Genomic DNA, 20,007 nt, shown 5'->3' on the forward strand with positions numbered 1-20,007 from the left:
TCTTTGTGCAATCTATACGATTCCCGCAGTGAATCCAAATGTGCCACATACCCAACAAATGGCTTCATATGTCTCTTTATACTGTGTATGTGAGGTTGTTGTTTGCATGTCATTAAACTGGTTTGAATAAGACCACTGTTGTGTGTAGCCTAGGAGTTCACAAATACAACTTTTATTATTAAGTTTCTCATGGTGAGGACGGTAATGTGCCACGGCACAAGTGCAGAGGCAATGCTGAGCTGCTGGCACTGCTTGTGTAACACCTCACTGCAGGACCTGTAACTCACTTAAGGAGTTCCTACTGTGGTCTTTGTAATAATGTGTAAAACAGTCGTCCGCAGGAGAGTACTGCACTTTTTAACAACCCTCAACTTTTGTATGATGTGTTTGTACTTACTTCCTAAGGAATATGCAATTAGAATGGCAGATAGACATTTCCAGACAACTTTGATGAAGAAAGCGTGGGCCGCATGGCACTCTGTTAGTGAAGAAAGACGGAAAGACGAAGTAGCAAGAGCCTGTCAGTTAAGGGCAGAAGATGTGTGTGTTCAGCTTGCCAGTGATTGTGAAGCAAAAATTGCAGAGGTAAAATCAATTTTTTTTTTTCCTTCTCTTGCTCTTTGACTCCTAACCCCTGTTTCTCCCAAGTATGTCTTTCTCAGCAAACCTAACGAACACAAGTATTTTCCAATAGAACAGGGCTCCCAAGTATGCAAGAAGATCTGAATGTAAGATCGCTGTTTTGTTTTTAGATGTGCCTTTTTTTTCCTGCATCTCATATAAAATGTCGCAAATCTGCCTGCATAGATGAAATAAATTGTATTTTCCTGAAATAAGGCACATCTTTGCTTGCCTACTAATGGAAATGCCATTTATTTTCTAACAGCATTCTGTTAGTAAGGGCTATGCGTTTTGAGGCCTTAGTGAAGGAGACAATGGAAATAGAAGACCATTATTACTTTGAATGATCATGATGAGTACAGTATTTTTTTTCTGTAATAGCTGTTCTGTTAAAGGCTGAAACTAAGTTTGATTTTTGTTTAGCTTGCTGATTAAGCTTGTTAAAGAATTTTCAGAGCTTAAGGTGAAATTGTCAACCTGTGCATTGGTGCATACTAAGTAATCAGTTTTAAAATATCATTTTCAAGAGCTTTGTATTTCAGCAAGAAATTAAACCTAGAATTTTAAGAACAGGCTTACCAAATGTGTCTCAACAGCACAAAAACCATAAGTACCAACTTGCTCTGATCTTTTCTCAGCATTTTTAGTTTTTTACAGTATCTAGAGAAGAGAAACTGGTGCTGAAAATGTACCCTTATGCTTGCTCTTCTGTTGAATGAACCCATGTCTTTGCAGAGATCTGGGTTGTGCCAAATGCCAACTTCTAAAGGACAAAAGCTTGCAACATATATTTCTGCTTAGGTTAAGTCTGACAACCCTTTTGAATAGTCTTGTCTTTGATATGCTCTATTATTAATATTGTGCTGTACTATAAAGAAGCTACAATGAGCTGTTCATCTCTGGTGAAGCAGAGATTTTTCAAGTGAAAACCTCTATCTTTGTAAATACAGTAAATTATTTTTAAAGGTAATTGATGAGTATATTTGTAGTTTGAATTCAGAAGTAAGAAGTAAATTTCTTGTTGTAAATTTTGTTGTAAATTGTGTGTCCACTATTATGCTTTTTAATCAGGCCTCATCTGTTTCCTCATTCTGTTTCATAGTTAACTGCTGCTTTGGAAATGACAAGAGCTGCGGTTCTGCGACTGCATACTGAAAGAGATGAGTATGAAGACACGATAAAGAAAGCCTTTATGCGTGGTGTGTGTGCTTTGAATCTGGAAGCAATCACCATGTTTCAAAGCAAGGACAGTAGGCCAGATCCTGGTTAGTATGACTAGCAGGTTTAATCTGGTAGCGTGTGTGCATTTTTGTTGGATTTGTTTGGGATTTTTTGTTTGTTTGTTTTAATGGAGTTCCTTTTCTCTTTTTTTTTTTATTTGAGTTTTTTTTTTTTTGGCAATATAGAGTTTATTAAATTTTATTGCTTTAAAACATCCTGTTGAATATGTTGAGAAGTACTCTGATGCTGGATTTCATACAGCTGTAGCTGAAAGGAGGAACATGTTCTCTTTATCCCACATTGCTGGGAGAGTGGTAAACTGCAGCTGAAGGCAGAAAAGGAAGTCAAAGGTGGCAAACTTCTTAAAACACCAGGTTATGGAGCAGTGAAGAGAAAATCCTGAAAATTGCTTTGTACTCTGGAATCAAAGTGTGCCATGAATCAGCTTTTCTCAGACAGCTGTCACTTCTTTCTTAATCCTGCTTTTGAATGTAAAAAGGGCAAGCAAATCTCTCAGGTTCTGTATCTAATTGTAACTCTGTGCCAGAACAGGAAATGGCAGTATATTTTTATCAGCAGCATACCTGTAAAACCTGTGCAGCTGCACGTGCTTACAGATGTAATGAAATCACTCTCTCAGACTGAGACAGTCCATAGCAGTGGGAACATAATCGTGCTGGTGCAGCAACCTAGGTCAAAGAGAAAACAGGTGTGCCAGCAGGAGTGCCACAGCTATACGTGTGGCTCAACAGCCATCTGTAGTGGCAGCAGTGGTTAATAGCCTTAGACAAGTAACAGTTGCTAAATTTAACAGTCTTACACAGAAGTTTCTGAACTACTTTAGAGAAATTCTTCACCAAAAAAAGGTAGATAAGAAGAGGAAATAAAAACCTGAAGAAGATGCAAGAGGATACTTTCCTGAGCAGCTGTCTAAGCCTGTTAAACATAAATGGTATTTGTGCAGTTGCTTAGGAAATTAATGTGACATTAGCAAAGTGTATTAGCTGTGCGCTAGTAAAAATTTAGGATCAGTGTTTGTAGAAGGTTAAGAATTAATGATTTCTTGAAGATACTGGGTTTGGGAATAAAATTACAGGGCATTTCCAAAGTACTTTTTCACTATGTTGCTAATTAAGAATTACTCTATCTTGAATCATTATCTTTTATTTGTTTGTCTATTGTTTTCAAAAAACATGCAATAGACACCAGGTCTCCCTAATAATGAAGGTTAATTGACTGGTGTGAAAGCATTGTTTCTGTAGATCTATTAAAATGAGAGTAAGTAGTAAGGAAATGAAGAAAATTGAGCTCTGTAATACTTGTGCCCAAACCTTTAGTTTCATGGACCAAAGATTTTGCTTGATTTTTACTAAGAAGCTTGAACTGATAGTCTACACTAGCACAACACCTAAAGATTTTGTTGTGCTGGATGTTAGTGTACCTGTAACTCATTTCTTTGTGTGTCCACTATTGTGCTTTTTAATCAGGCTTCATAACATTTCACAGACTCTCTTATCCTTGGTCCCAAGCAAGTCATCAGCTTCCACCACCTCTGGTACCACCTTCTCCCCTGCCCCAGGCATACTGTTTTTTCTTTACAGCCAGATGGTGGTTTTAATGAAGTTAGTTACATAATTGTTTAATATGGTTGAACAACTGTTGATCTGCATTCTTAATCAGGCAGAACAGTGATCAGGACACTGGAGGACTGCAAACATGAAGATGATTGTGATTTGTTTCTAGTCTTTTGATCTGTGGACATCAAAACTTCCATATGCCACAATCAGTCAGCAATTATAAATTTATATGAACACTGCAGTGCCACCTGCTGTCATTGGACATAAAATGCACAATTTCACCTCTGTAAAAATCTATTATTAAGTTATTTTAATATACATTTAATATACACACAATCTACAGGCAAAATACATATCATATATCATTATAGTGTATTTATGAATAGTGTACATATATCACAAACTTGATGGCTTCATAATATTTAGTGTCAGTGTTGATGGTGTTAAAGTTACCTGCCTAATTTGCTGACTTTTTAAAGTTAGTAGTATATTAAGATTCTTTTAACCTCTTCATGTATTTAAAGGAACACTGAAGCCCCGGAATTCATAACTTTTTGCTTATAGAAGTCCTAATACAGTTTTTCTTCTGTAACATAAATCAGATCTTACTGATCTATAACTGTGCATTGGTCCTGTCTGTGCTTAAGCTTAATGTATGTGTACACACATAGATATGTACAAAATGCACATTCTGGTATCCTTTCACTCCTGACATCTTCAAGTATTACACAGACTTGAAGGACCTTCCTTTTATTTTTCCTACTTATTTCAGCTAATTAAAACACCAAACACAACTACCACACAGTGTCACTCTAGTTCCTGTAATGAGCAAATGACCTTTGTAATTTACTATCTAAACTGGATTTTGTCTCGTAGGATAAGAGCAGCTCTTGCACACTGATTTTAGTTTTGGCAAGCAGTAGGAAGAACCTCAGTTCTTTGCACTACAAGTAGTTCACATGTGCCACAGGGGTGTTGAGATATAATAGAGAAACAAGCCCTTTGAAAAACATTTATAAGCATCTCAAAAGAGGGTAAAATACAGGAATGTTTGTCTATATCTATCTACCTACCTACCTCTGTAAAGAACAGCCTGCTCTTTTTTATTTGATTATACAGAAATCCCGAAGACATATTAAAATTTTAGTTGTAAATTGTCTTCTCCCATATCCCCACCTTTTAGGGTTAGCTAGATTATGTGCTTATCCCATTACTTTGTGTTTCTAATAATAGATATAGGAAGCAGGAGAAATGATCATGCTACCACTGGTGCAGGCAGGCCACCTCCTTCACAATATAATCAACCCTCACCACCACCTCCACCAGCAGCTGCTCTTCAGATGGAAAACATGGTAAGCATGTAGCTGGAACAGAATTGTATTTCCTAGTGACAAAAGAGAAATTCCTTGATTGGGGCTTTTTTGAAGAGAGTCCAGGTCTAAAAGGAAACGTGCAGGTGGTGTGAATGGGACTGCTCTGTGAATGGGACAAAAACCTGAATTTAGTATACTCTTGAAAGATGAAAACCTGGCTTGACTTCAGACTTCTTTTTTAGTGGGGTAACACTTACAGACATTGAGGGAACTGAACTTATTGTCCTCTTTTACCAACTTAGCCAGATCATCGTCTAGTAGCGTGGTTGTTTTGGACCTGCTCTGGACTTTCCCACTGTAAAACTGGTATCATGCTAGAGAGTAGGTTAGAACAGAGACGATGTGCATGCCTCTCTCCTGACTTTTCGTTCTAATAGTGACAAATGTTATTCACACTATTTCTACAGTTTTTAGACAAATAATTTTATATTAGACATTAAACAGTAACACCAGAGATAAAATATCTGCAAAGACATTACAATTAAAAGAGTAATTGGGATAGTCAGAAAACTGGCTATCTAAGGAGTAAAACTGTATTTTCTAGAAAGTAGTGCTCATTCTGTGTAAACTCTGGTTTCATTTCAGTTTTGTAGCCACCTGGCTCATGCAAGCACTCCTGAGACCAGACTAGATTCTGATTCTCCAGTTATCGTCACTAGCACAACATCGGGATCTGGTGCGACATCAACTCAAAAACTGGTAACATGCTAAAGTTAACTTTTTTCCTTCTTTTAGGGCATAATTATAACGAATATTAGTTTGGGTGTTGTTATTTTTGCATTTCTCAGAGCAACACAGGTATGTAGTTGAATACCCTGCCACAGAGTTTACATAGCAGTATGAAGACACTAGCTTGAAAATGCTCATTTATGTTACATAAACTCATTTACTCTAGGAGCAGTTTTATATTCTTTTTGTAGGTAGGGCAGTGTGGCAAAATGAAGACTAGAACAGTGCACTCAAGTTATAGTGCAACAGGAACAATCAGTGTTTGACTTGATAATGTTTTGTTATAGAAAGTGCTTTGTCTCATTATCCTGTTCTTTGAAATTTCTCCCTCATTCCCTTTTCTATGCTTCATGCTAAACTGCCCTCCTTTCTTTTCTGCATTTGACACAGTTTGATATCAGCTGTCAGAGAAAGATGCATTTTTGTATGCATGGGAGCTTTTTTATTATCTGCTCTCTCATTTCTAGAAAGGATTTCCTCAATGATGGAAGTACCTTCAGCTGTCACTTAAGCATGCAGTCAGCAAGCAAAGCTAAACTATCCATGCTTCTTGATTTTTATCAAATTAGTCTTGCTTCCCTCAGGACAGAAGAAATTTACTTGAAATGCTATTGCACAAGTAGAAAAAATGGAGTAATCCTGGTTGCAGCCAGGTGGAGCAAATTCAGTCCTGTGTAATGTAACTGGACTACCTGCAAAATCACATGTTCCGTTTAGGCATGTGGCAGATAAATCTGAGCAGAAACACATAGCATTGTAAGTACTATGTTTAGAATTTTTACTAATTAGTATTTAATTTATTTATAGCCCATGGCAAAAATAATAACATCTGCACAACAGAAAGCAGGAAGAACAATCACTGCTCGAATCACAGGTCGAGCTGATATGGGACAAAAATCCAGAGCTTTTAGGAGTTTAACAGTGAGGAGAGTTGCTCCACCCATGAGTTCAGTTATTGTTGAGAAGCATCATCCAGTCACTCAGGTAAATCAGATTGCATATTTATGTTCTTCAAGCATTTTTATTACAACGCATCTTTGAATAAAACGCATAGTTTGAAAAAAAATTACCTTTTGAAGATGTGTTAAACAAAGCTCAGGCTTGAGGCCTGTTGAAAACAGCAAACAGTACTTACTGTCTTTGTGTAGAAGGCACTGCTGAGGAGATGTCATGGTTTAACCCCAGGCAGCAGCCAAGCCCAAGTGGGAGCAGCCACTCACTAACTCCCCCACCAGAGAGTTTGGGAAAAGAATCAAAAGGGTAAAAGTTGGAGAACTCATGCGTTGAGAAAAAGACAGTTTAATAGGGAAAGAAAAGGCTGTGCATGCAAGCAAAACAAACCAAGGAATTAATTCAGTTTTTCCCATGAGCAGGCAGGTGTTCAGCCATTTCCAGGAGAGCTGGACCCCATCATGCAAAATGGTTACTTGGGAAGACAAACTGCATCAGTCCAAATGCCCCTCCCATTCCCACTTCTTTCCCCCACTTTATACACTGAGCTTGGTGCAACATGGTCTGGAATGTCCCTTTGTTCAGTTTGGGTCCCCGTCCTGGCTGTGTCTCCTCCCAGCTTCCCAAGCACCCTCAGTCTACTCACCATCATGGCAGTAGCAAAAGCAGAAAAGGGCCCCATTTCCTGCTATGACTCACAGCCATGTGGCTTGCTGCACATAACTTTAAATAATTTGGGTTCCTAAGCAGAAATTAATATTTAAATTGTATGTTCTTAGGAGTTCACAGATTTAGTGAGGTAATTATTTCATGAAGAACAATTTCTGGATTCAGATTTTGTGAGTAGTGTGATGAGGAAAGCACCTGAACTACTGTACCAAAAACTGACTTCCGAAAATGAAATAACTGTGACAGCCCAGGAGATATATTCTGTATACCCATTCTGCAAATAAAAGTCTTAAGTCAGGTATTTGTCTTGAGTTAATTTGAGAGGGAACAGAATTTACCTTGATTAAAAGCAGAATGACTACTTGTTATTATACTAAGGTGGCTAGTTTTATGGGCAGAAAATTAATTCTTGATAAAATTGCAAGCCTTTTCTTTTCAGAGATCTTTCAGGGACTGCCTCATAGCAAATAATTCAAAAGGAAAGATGGCATGATTAAATTAGCACTACAGGGGGAAATTGTGAACAGTATAGTAAAAAACTAAAACAAAACAACCTTGAAATAAGATTGAGGTGATAAAAGCTCTAAATACGTAGTTTACTGGAAGTCTAGGAAAAAAAACCTTTTGCTGTTAAATGATTATTTCTCTTTTCCTTCTTGATAAGTATATTTCAGTTTGCTAGGTTGCAGGTCTTTGTTTTTAAACTACAGCTCATCTAGAGCTATTTTAATGTGAATTTTTTGTGTTGTTTAGTGTTTTGATGTATCTGATTACTTTTCAGCAAACGATATCACGAGTCAGTGCTGATAAGTATCCTTGAACTTCATTCTTCTGGCTCTACGGCTGTGAGACCCGCAGGACAAGCTGGGCGAGTGCTTCGGGGCCAAACTCAGACCTGTGTTCAGTCAATAAATGTTGTGAACTGTCTGACTGTTTTCCTCATCAGTAAGGGCTTTTAATCAAGGTACCTCTTCCCAGTCTTTTCAGATTTGATGAAGGTGCATATCATGTTTTTACCCTTTTCTAAAAAATGACTTTTTTTAAGAGCTTTTATAATAAAACCTGAAGGGGGGAAAAAGAACTTGGTACGGTTGTTCTACCTCCAAACTTTTATTATTAAGTCAAAAACTTTTTATTTACGGACTCTTTAGTGCACTTTTTAAATAAAGAATACAATGTGATTTTTGTCTGAATCTCTTGTTTAATCCAAATGATACTAACATCTATGTTCAAGAGAAAATGAATTTTTTTTTTCTTACAAACACTTTTAGTTGCTTATGCAAGTAAGTGTAACTGACATGCACTTTAATTATATGCTGTATTTAAATGGAGAACAGCAGGGTAGCATCCTTCACACCACAGGCTCCAGTTTATGCTAGGTGAGGTACCAGTCCATCAAATTCTTAAACATTTTCATTTTGCAAGCTAATGTTGCAGAACTTGACGAATACTGTAGGGTTCCAAGCATCTGTACTTTAGATCCCTAATTCCAAAACCTTACAATTTAGTGGTCTATTCTTCGTATTCCTGGGATGCTCTGCAGCAGAGTCAAAGAAGGTTGCAAACAGGAGGGAAGTTTGGCATAAGACTTCAGACTAAGATACAGATCACTTTTTTAGTACAAACAGTAAGATTCAGTACAAAATAATGCTAGCTATATGCAAACAGAAAATGCAATTCAATTCCTCCATTACATGATAAAACTATTGCTATGTTATAAAGATCACTAAGATAGACATTTACATAATTTTTCAGATATTAAATATATTTGGTAATAAGAAAGCCATTAAACATATTCAGCAGGATGCTGCCAAGTATTAATTCAAGATATAAACAAGAACTAAGTAAATAATTGCTAGATGTATGAAGTATTAATTATCAAATGCTCCTTTGAGGGTATGTATACAGTATTACGCCATGATAGAAAATTCTGCAGCCAGCCACCCGTGGTGTTTACACATGACATTTTTGTGTTTCTTGAGTACACAAAATGCTGCAGTAGAAAGATTTGTCATAATCCTAGCAAGAATTTATAAAACCTGAATCCCAAATTAGGCCAGATGCCAACTTTTTTGCCAGGTGTTAATTGATTTATACACATAACTTTCACTTACTAAATTTAATTTTTTTCATGTAGAAAATATCTTGTTTACACTTTACATCAAACACAAAGTGGCTTAATTTGCAGTTAGGTCAGGTATAGAAATTTTAAGTGATGAATCTTGCTTAGCAGTTTTAAGCTACCAGTCAGCCATTTATTCTTAAATTTTTTACATCTCTATTTAGCAAGCATGAGAAAAAAGTAACCATTTTAAGAGTGCAAGTTCTTCTAGGGTAGAAAAAGTTGTTCAACTTCAAAATAAGATTTTTGTTTCCCAAAAAGATATTTGAAAGCCAGTTTCCATCTGGCATGTAATTGCATGATATATACCATGTTTTGTTGATGAACTTATGAAGTGACACATTTCCTGGAGTCCATGCTAATTGACGCTCTGATCGTTTCTGCAAGTAAGAGAAAACACTTGATTGGTGTGCTCTGCTTTGCACAAGGTCTGACTAATTGAAGGATGGCCAGTCACAATTTAACAGTGTGTGCAGGAGATGAGGGAAGCAAAGTTTGCCCGTCTGCTTTTGGAAACCTTATGTCTAAATGCATTTTCTCAAGCAGCCTCACCCCTCAGGAAGGGCAGTCCCAGAAAAGAAGAAAGTGTCCTCCACCCCTGCCCTGGCCACAGCTTCCCAGCACCAGTAGGGACCTCAGCACGGCACTGCAGTCTCATAGAGGATACTGTGATGTGCTGTGTATCAACTTACCAGCTAAAGGCTGAAGTCCTGCTTCTACCAGATCTTCATACAGGTGTTTAACGGGATTCTGATGAGCCAGCAGTGTACCATGTAACCAGATGAGCAACATTCTGTTCCCATGTTCCTTGTAACTTTTTTTCCCTATGCAATACACAAAGTATTTGTTCAATAAGCACAGTGTATTTTGTGCTTTTTCACTTTTAAAGTTCCAAGAGGTTTTAGACTTACTTCTTTACTCTTAACTGTCGCTGTTGAGGCAGGACAGGAATGAGAAGACTCACTCAGAAGGCTGCTGAGAGTAAAACTCCGATTTATTCAAAATACACTGCTCTTTTATACAGAGCTTCGCAAAGGCCAGATCCATTGGTTCTGAAGTGAAAACAAGCCACACCATTGGTGCAGAGTGCTTGACACACAGTGATAGAACTTAACTATCAACAATGTGAGAACAAGAGAGATAAAGAATTATTTACATTCTCTCCAGCTCTTTCCCAGGCATCTGCCTGGCTAGAAACTCTCAGTTTCTTTTCTTTGACTGAATCTGAGTCCCACACTTAACTACCTTTCTCATCTAGCAGAAAAATTAAGACTGAAGCTTACAAAAGCTTTTTTAAAAAATCTCATTTTATCTTAACACTACTGTTAAGACATTTAAAAAACCTAATACATCTTAAAATTAATATTTTCTTTCATTTTTCCCCAAGCTGTGGAAATATACCCTGGAGCAGTAGTAACAAGTACAATACATGCTGTAGAAGTACTGTCTTCCCAGCACTTGAGAGGCCTGAAACCAGAAACTCCTGTTTCATGGCAGCTGTACAAACAGAGCTTGAGCAAAACTGCTCTGTCATGAGGTTTCCCAGGTCCTGACTTGCAGCATGACCCCCAAGACCTTGCTGTGATGCTCAGGGCTTCTAGTTTTGATCTCCAAAGAAAGGTTCCTTCAGGCCAAGAGAGAGAGCAGAAGTGTCCTGTACTGCTACAACACTGCTTCCCAGGAACCAGGGACAAGGCTTATACCCCCTTCACTATGGGGTACTCACATAGTTTAAAAAGCAACACTGCCCTGTGGGGTTTTTCTATCCTATATATTTTGTCTGGCCATTCAGATATTGCTACCTGTCCACTGTTCTTCAATAGCTTTAATTTGTTCATCTGTGAACTTCCAGAACACAGCCAGTTTTTTCCATTCATGGGGTTTTAACTGGTTGTATGCTAGATTCCAAAGGGAGGAATGGGTTTGCTTGGTCTGTGTGCTGTGATCTTGTTTGAAGGACACGCTGAGGTCTGACCCATTACCACTATGAGCTAGATGTGTCTGAAAAAGAAAGCAGATGATAAATTGTGTAACAGAGCTGGGAACCTTTGCTCACTGAGGTCCTGTACAGATGTAGCTGCTGACAGATGATTTACTCAGTGCCCATAAAGGAAGTTTGTATGGGTCATAGAAACTGAAACAAGGAGTTCCAGTGTCTGTTGCTATGTTTTACTGAGTTAATTGCAAAATAAGCCAGTTTCTCTGGTACTTGGTAGACAAAAGCAAAGTAACAGCAACTGTTGTGTCAGCACTGCTGTGCTGGTTGGTTCTGTCTATGTCACGTTTAGAGCACAGCTGGGTTTCAGGCACAGTTCTCACCATTTTCTCTTGCTTCTCAAAGCACTAATCTCTTCCTGGGGAGAGGGTAGACACCATGGACACAGTGCCTGCTCAACCTGTCCCTGTACCTGGCCTGTCAGCTTCACTTAGCTGAAGTGGGGACTTCGGTTTCTTTGCTGGCACCATCAGCCATTATGTTTATCACGGAGACGCCCATTCAGCAAAGTGTCTAAACACCAATGTGCACATGTGTGTTGAGCATGGTTCTAGTTTCATTCCTGCATAAGTAAAATCAGATAGAAACCAAAACCACATGGATCTTACCCTCCTGATTAAAAGTGATGTTGCTACTGTACTCATTTTGTTTGGGCACCTTGGCAAAAACCATGTCAATCAGTGATCAGCTGTGATCAGTGATCACAGCTAAGCTGTGCCCAGGAACATTCCTAGGTAGGTAAGCTCTAGCTCTTTCTGTATTTCATTATGTTTATGTACTAGTCCTATTTCAAATAGGGAAAGAATTTCAAAGAGAAGAAATTTCTTTATTAATTTGATAGAGAATGACAAAGCAGATACTAAATGACAGGAAAATGGCAGTAGGTCACATTTTAAAAATACTAAGCATAAAGTGCTTTATTCCAAATTAAATTCAGAAAAACACAGCAGAGTTATTTCCTAACTCCAAGAGAGAATTACAGAGAAAAAAAAGTGGCAGTTCAGTAACTAAGCATTGTCATGTTTTTTATGGACCCATTCATCTGATGCAGACTTTATTTCATGCTTCTTAACACATGCAGAGTAAAGTTTAGGACATTCTACAGGACAGCATCAGGGTCTCTCTGATTATATCATTTGCTTGTGATGTTTAATTAAAAAAAAAACACACATAAAAAAAACTCAAGCAAACCAAAAAAACCCAAAAAAACCCCAAAAAACAAAACAAAACAAAAAAAAACCAAAAAAACCCCAACCTTTGCAGCAGCACAGCCTCCCTTTGCTGCTAAGTGTGTTTTAAGGCAACAGCAAGGTGGGATAGTAACAGCTACCCTCAAATCCAGTTAAACCCAGCCTGGACAATGATAGGGAAGGGTTGGATAGAAGTGATAAATAGAGAAGAGGGCAGAGAGATGACAGTCACACTTCAGTATCATGTGCGCTTCCTCTCAGCTACATAACATTTCCTGTTGTAACCAAGGCTTTGTCACAAATGACAAGTCAGCTGAATGCAACAAAAAGACAGTCCTTAAAATAACGGTTCAAAATGCTGTAGTTCTGGTATGGTAACACCACCAGCATCACATTCCATAGCTATAAGATTTAAGCTGTTTCTGCACTCTCAGCTTCAGGCAACAGGATACAAATATTTACATTTTATTTCCCAACATCTCTGGTGCTTTGCAGAAAAGCATCTGCTTAACACCTTTTATTTTCTTCAGAAAATTCAGTGAACTATGCCAAGTGGTTGAGAATATTATGGGCTTACTGCTGTCAGATTTCTCATGTATTCTGTGGCAACAGACTACTTCTAATTCCTCTTTAAACCAAAAGAAACAGTAATGTACCTGACAATTCCAGCTGAAATGGTGCAAATCAAATGCACAATACAGCGTGTTCACGGATTACTTTTGCAGTAATTAATCTAGGTCTGTGATTCACCAGCCTGTAACATTAAGTGTCAGGATTTGGCCACTCAGGAGAGGAGTGAGGTGGTAAAACCAGCTAATCCTTGTACCTTCTCTGGGGCAGGATCAGTATGCTTATACACTTGGCTAACGCAGCAGAAAGCAGGAGTGAGAACAAAATCACAAATTGATATGGCAGTTACTTGTAGCCCTTTAGAGAAGCCCATCACTATGCAGTGTACTTTTAAGTAACAACTAGGGAAAGAAGGTGAGAAATTCAGACAACCTAAGCCATGTCCTTCACACTTGTTGTGAAGTTCTTTTTCTTCTCATTGATTTAATTTTATAGTTAACAGACAAGGGACAGAAGAAGGAGCTTCTGTTGAAGTAGCTGAGCTCTTGCTAGCAAAGGGCATCTTCACTCTGTTATTTTTCAACCATAGATTTTACTGTACCAAAGGATCCAGGAATCAACGTGGATCCATGTTATTCCATGATACTGATGGCACAGTTTGAATTTGGCTTAGAATCTCTTTCCATCCCTTTATGTGCACAGCACAAGGCAGGAAAATGCGAAGATCCACTTACAGTTTTACAGCTAGTCAGGAATAAATCCTGGATGGGCTAGAGACTTTCCCATTTCCAATCCTAACTTTTGTTCATCAAGGCCAGTCTTGCTGCCTGCCAAAAGGAACCACCTCAGCCAAAAGGGAGTTCAAAATCAGAACTGGCTTTTCCCTTAGGTATCTTGTGTTTAATGAAAGATGACTCTTACCTGTTTCATGGCAAAATACCTTTCTGCTTTAATGATCGTATCTACAATGAGGGCATGATGGTTCCGTGATGCTATGGCTAGTGCAGTTTTCCCATGCTGAAAGCAAAGACAGTGAATCAGAACATTATCTTGGTGTGTCATAGAAGGTGTGTCATAGAAGAAAAACACAGGGGCTGATTACAGAGCCCATCTGTTTTTTATGGCGTTTGGATAGCTACAATCAAAGTCCCACGCTCTGCATAAGCTGTATCACCTCAGCCCTGGGGTGGTCAGTTTTCTCACACACTAAACTCCCCAGAAACCTGCACTCAGACTTGCATACTTCATACCAGCTTGCACACTCCAGTCACTGCATCCACATTCAAACTACCACAAATACAGTCCATTCCCATGCTATGGCTAAACTGGCATTTCAGGTGGATAGGCTGGCAAAGTTGGCAATCTCCAACTTACAGGGCAAACCTGTGCCTTGTTTTAGATGGTAAGAGAAGGTGGCTCACAGAATTAAAAGGAAATTATTTTCTCATTACAGCTGAAAGGAGCACAGATGTAGGATGATGCTTCATGGGTATAGAAGGAGTCACAGTTATTCTAAGCCATTGCTGTAACACCAGCTGCAGAGGTTTGCTCAGTCTACCTGAACCCATCTCTCCTATCAGCACTTTGATGCACAGGCATCATGGTGGCTCTAAAGGGATTTCTCTGCAATTACCTATTTTCATCAGATCTGCACTGAGTGCAAATGCCTGGGATTTATATATTAGTATCATTCTCCACATAACAAGTGCTAGGCATTTCTAGAAAATTAAATCTAAAAGAAATCAATCCCTTAATTAGAAGGTTCATTAATGAAATTATTATTTCATTATAATATCATTATATATTATATATAATATAATATTATATATATATATTATATAATACAATATAATATATATATAATATCATTATAATTATAATGAAATTATAAGGTATTTCAGTTCTCCAGATAATATAAAGTTCCCTAATATACACCTTTTGAGTTCTAGCTCCTGGCTCTGCTCAAGAGCATTCTAATTAACCTGTTTTTAGAAGAGCATCACATCATGAGCAAATGAACATGCATTTCATTAAATCTTTTGCATAGACATATTTTATATGTGAAGAGTCCAGAGACCACAAGAACTCTTTGGGCTCACCTCTGGAGAGGTGCTCTGCGTTTCACAGGGGCAGAGAGAGGCAGTGGATAAGGGAGGTATTTCTGTACCCCTGTGATAATGTAGACACTGCTGGCATCCTGCATGCACATGCAGCACAGCAGTCTGGCACAGGGGGAGCTCTGTGCACTCACAACCAAAGACAGAGTGCATTTCCTGACCTCTGACAGGAGCAGATGCATGGCATTCTCTGGAGACTGAGTACTCCTGCTGCCAGGACATGGAGACCAGAAAAATACTGTGCAATCAAAGCAGGCTCCCCTTCTTCCTGTCTGCTCTTCAGCAAGGACAGTAACATTTTTGGCATCCCAGCACCAATTCAGTTCAAAGGGCACTGTAGTTGCAAATGTTCCCAGCAGTGGCATGGTCTCAGGGATCATCTAGCAAATAGGCAAGGAAAAAGCTACTCCAGGAAAGAAAACCACTGCAGAAAAGTGACTTGTTCTAGAACTTGCACTAGCTCAGAGCCAAACACTCTCTATCAGTTTTGCTGTAATACAAGGGCGCTGCCTCCCCCAGAGACTTGCAGGTGCTTAAGGTCATAGGCAGTAAATAGGTTTTTGTATCTGCCTTTGAAATACAAAGGTTGAAAAAAATTTCCCAGTAGCTAAGGTGCTGTTTAAAGTGGACAAGATTTCATTCTGGGTTGATCCCTATGAGAACTGCAGCCCTTTGGCAAGCGTAGGCATGATTCTGAATGGAAAGGCTTAACTACAATGCAGCATTTTACTATAGCATCCCAAAACCTACCAACCATGCAACCCACACTCAGAGCTCCAGGCTGCATGTCAGACTAGGGCAAAACAAGACAATCCTAATCCATAAAGCTTCATTTCTCATCAGGACAGTTTTGGGCAGGAAAATTACTTTTTAAAGTTACAAAAGGGCGAGATTTTGCTCATAATAAACATCAAATCCTTCAACTCAGTCATACGGAATATCAAGAAAAGTGGTAACAGGGAACACTCAAACTTGCAGTAATTAAGCAAAATACGTAAATACTGGGTTTGGTACTCTGTTCTTTCAAAAGCACTTCCCCAGCAACTTTGCTTTGGTACTTCTTCCAGCCATTACCATTTTTGTTTCTATCTTTCAGGCAGAACATCATCTCAGGGTTTAAGTATCCATCTGAATGGATCTGGAATATCCATTCCATGATTCTCAGATGACCTGGAGTGCTAAAGGGCAAACTCTCCATCACTGCACCTGATGAAGCTGCATCTCTCCCGGCACTGAGCACGGCTGCAGGTGCACAGTTACAATGAGCCACAGGCCATTTTCCCCACTGCAAGTCTAGACCCTTTTTTCCATGAAAGGTTTCTGGAAAAAGTGTTTATCCTTCAAACCACAGAGCATGGGAATTTTACAGCTCTTCACCAAAACCATCAGAACCCCGCAAGCTGCAGGTATAACAATATAAAAAGAAGACTTCTTTTGTAGTTAGCTTTACTTAGCAAACACAACTAGCAACATGTGCTTTATGCACCTCTGTGAGGAAGATTATAGAACAGAAAAATAAAATCATCTAATCCTTACGTTTGTGAGGAATGCAATTTACCTTATCCATGGTCTTGAGATTGCAGCCTGACTTCAGCAGGACTTCCACCAACTCCACATTGCCAAGATCAGCTGCCAGATGTAGAGGGGTTTCCTGCCTCTGTAATTGAAGACACCAAATAAATGCATTGAATCCAGCTTACCCCTAGAAATAGCATGCTCACAGACTGAATCTAAAATAGATTCTCCATAAGAGGTCACCTTGGCGAGAAAATCCTGAACAGAGGGAAATCATTTAACTTCTGCCAGTTTTGTTTCAGGCAGACAAGACAGCACATGGCATCTCTGCAGGAAAACCAGGCAGAAGTTCCAGCTGGCTCAGGAAAGGGTTGTTGTTATGCCACTCTAATGTACTGTAAACTAACAAGCTTGCTCTAACTCTTCCCTCTTAAAGCAAGGTGCTTTGGACAGAGGGCTTCATGTATCTGGCAACCCACGCCCATATTATCCTCTCAAGTAAACTTTTCCCTGCTGAAATTCATGCCAAGACAACTGGATATCCACAGTTTTCAACAATACATTATGCCATCCATCTAAAATAGAACTTTTTAGACATCCCTGCCACAAAATGATGATACACATCAGAAGTCTACCTACTCCATAATGGGTTCAGTGAACATTAAACAACATACATACAAAAAACCCAAAACAAAATCATTAAACAAGGCCAAACCATTAACAAGAAATACAGCAAAAATTACATTCACCATCAAGTAAATCTTTGAGTTTGAAAGGAGGGTTATATAGTCTCTACATAGGTACATATACCCAAATATGTATTTATTTATTCTTTTATGGAAATTAGAGTAAGAAAATCCAGATATCTTCAAGTGGAAGGCAGCAGCAAATAATGGAGGAATTGTGGAAGTCCTGCATACATGGGAATGTTCCTTAGTATGTTTCTTGGGACACATCCTTCTGAGTCGAATGTTTTGTGCCTGTGTTTCTCTGACATTGCAAGTTTAGATTCTATAGGTCTGGTTAGAGAATTCTTTGACCTTTAGACCTTAATTAAAGGTTTGCACACTAAGAAACACCAGACTCATGGTTCCACGTTAAAAGTCTCATCAGTTAATTTTACAGTTTACACTGTGATCACACAATCTCATGTATTTACCTTACTTTTTTATTCCCATTAATAAAAAGTAGTTTTTAAATTCATACACCCTACGTTCTTTCCTGAAGAAATTTAGGGATTCATAAGTACCTACTGTAGGCAACTTCAGGCAAGCTAAAGACATAGTGCAAAATATTTCTCAAAGATATGTTGAAGAAATTTACAGAATTCTCTGTTTTATGTGACCAGAAAGTCTTGTCATTATACTTTACTCCAACCACAAATGACAGCCTCTGTCTTACGCAAAAATGGTATAAATTAATCTCTAGCAATAAAATGAACAATGGGAAGGGGTGAACCACAGATTTCTCAAAGACTCATCCTTGTTGCTATTGTGGGGAGCACCTCTACATGCCATGAGGGAGACCAGGCTGCATTTCCCCAGCAGTGAGCCACAATGCCCCCTGAATGGGACTTGAGGGGCCTGCTGGAACAGTCTTTCCACTGAGGTGGATGGCTGAGATGTAGGGCTGATGGGAGGTTCTCTTTGAAGTGCCACAGGTATCTTCTTTGAGGAGACACTTTGCATTCATGCTCAGTAAGAACCATCTCCAGAGACTGTTATGATCCCCTTGTCAATTCCTTAGTCCCTAGAGATGGACTCCCCTGAGCTTCCCTACATTCCCAACACTGGAGCAGTCAGGTAACCGTGTGTTTAATTTATCTTGCTGACGGATGAGTACTTGCTGCCTACCTAAGAGGTCATTCAGAGATGGACACCAGGTTGTTTTGCTTCTGTTGTCATTCTAGTATTTCCCCCTTCCTGTCCTGCTACAGGCCAGGCTGCCTCTTTTGAATCTTCCCCCTTTAGCCCCTGAGCAGGTGCTGCTTTTTCTTTTTCTAAGCAAATCAGCATCTACTTCCATCATCTCTCCTTGAGTTCAGGCACAATTATTATATTTGAGGGCTGGGTCTCTGGTTAAGCAAAGGAGATTCCCATTTTCACCTCCAGCTAAGTGAGTTTTCACTTACAGTGGCTTCAGAGCTTCTCAGTGTCCCTTTGCATGCTCCTTGATCAGGAAACCCTTGTTCTCTTTTGAGGGTGCTGGATGGCAGCTCTCTAGGCAAGGGCCAGACCCAACACAGCATTGGAAATCCCTGTATTTCATCAGGGCGGGCAAGGCTCCCCTCCTTCAGATGGTGTATGAATTACTGGGGCCTATATTCCTGCTAAGGCAGGAAATCCCAAACACTTGGAGGCAGGTAGAGCCTCAGGCACGTGTTCAGTTCCTTCCACCTGAGAATTTACTTGCCTCCAGGCAAATCCCTGTGTGGCATTCCCAATTAGTTGTTAATTGTTACTCACAATAATAATGCTCACAACACACACTAGCATGAAGGATGTGATTATGCCAGGATATTCAAGGAACAGAGCAGGGTTATAAGAAGGTGGGAGAGAGCTGTCCTGGGGGAGACGAAGGGGCAAATGCCATTCTTTCCTCTTGCAACAAAGCACCTCTCCAAGGAGGGAAATGAAAATGTGCAATTATTAATTTTCTCCATGAGATGGTCACCTGAGTACACCTGAGTGGCATTGTAAGGCCCAAAACCACCAGATCAGGCACAGTACTTCTATCTCTCTACCAGGCAAAGCAACACAAAGTGATATGCAACACAGCAAAAGCAGAAATGGATATTAACAATTATAGGAGTTTTTTACAGCAAAAAAGGGATCAAGCATGACAGCACCGAAGTACGGCACACGTCAGTGGTGGATATGATCTACAGTGAACTGATCTGATCTGATCTGTGTGAACTGGCCAACAACTAACCAGGTCTCCAAAGACCACTGACACCAAGCAGGGTGAAAGAATCCTAGTTAAGGTAAGGAAGACAGGTGTAGCTATCCATGGATGGGCTCAAACCAGCATCCTTTCAGCTAACAGCTACTCTGCTGATTGCATCGCAGAGACCTATGACCTTGTCATTCTGTGTTGCTGTGGCTAATCAGCCCTGCTCAGCTCTGCCCCCTCCCAGCTCCCTGAGCACCCCAGTCAATTAAGGTGGGACACAGAGTATGAAACAGAGAAGAATATGTTGATGCTGTGCAAGCATAGTTCAGCAGCAGCTTTAACAGCGTCGTCTTTACCAGCCCTGTTTTGGTCACAGATCTAAAACACTACATGTGGCAGGTTAAAGGAAAAATTAACTTCTTTCCTGCCAATGACATTCTGCACTGGGCTTCCCTCTGAAGCCA

The 20,007-nt window shown here is 39.4% G+C and overlaps 2 protein-coding genes across 8 annotated transcripts in view; one reads left to right on the forward strand and one right to left on the reverse strand.

Annotated features, from left to right (window-relative positions):
• The window catches only part of POC5 (POC5 centriolar protein), a 29,026-nt gene extending 20,704 nt beyond the window's left edge, over positions 1-8,322 (forward strand). For 6 of the 7 annotated variants that reach the window (XM_072922216.1, XM_030257373.4, XM_072922218.1 and 3 more), the window contains 6 exons: positions 406-585; positions 1,724-1,886; positions 4,653-4,771; positions 5,378-5,491; positions 6,329-6,505; positions 7,923-8,322. In XM_072922216.1, the coding sequence (XP_072778317.1) occupies positions 406-585; positions 1,724-1,886; positions 4,653-4,771; positions 5,378-5,491; positions 6,329-6,505; positions 7,923-7,961 (792 nt within the window). In that variant the 3' untranslated portion in view covers positions 7,962-8,322. The remainder of the gene's footprint in view (positions 1-405; positions 586-1,723; positions 1,887-4,652; positions 4,772-5,377; positions 5,492-6,328; positions 6,506-7,922) is intronic. The other variant, XM_072922217.1, reaches the window with a different exon arrangement.
• The window catches only part of ANKDD1B (ankyrin repeat and death domain containing 1B), a 28,587-nt gene continuing 16,902 nt past the window's right edge, over positions 8,323-20,007 (reverse strand). Inside the window, 5 exon segments of the mRNA XM_030257379.4 lie at positions 8,323-9,643; positions 9,956-10,087; positions 11,066-11,264; positions 13,941-14,036; positions 16,695-16,793. Of these exon segments, the coding sequence (XP_030113239.4) occupies positions 9,591-9,643; positions 9,956-10,087; positions 11,066-11,264; positions 13,941-14,036; positions 16,695-16,793 (579 nt within the window). The 3' untranslated portion in view covers positions 8,323-9,590.

The sequence above is a fragment of the Taeniopygia guttata genome, chromosome Z (assembly GCF_048771995.1).
Source record: "Taeniopygia guttata chromosome Z, bTaeGut7.mat, whole genome shotgun sequence".
NCBI lineage: Eukaryota > Metazoa > Chordata > Aves > Passeriformes > Estrildidae > Taeniopygia > Taeniopygia guttata.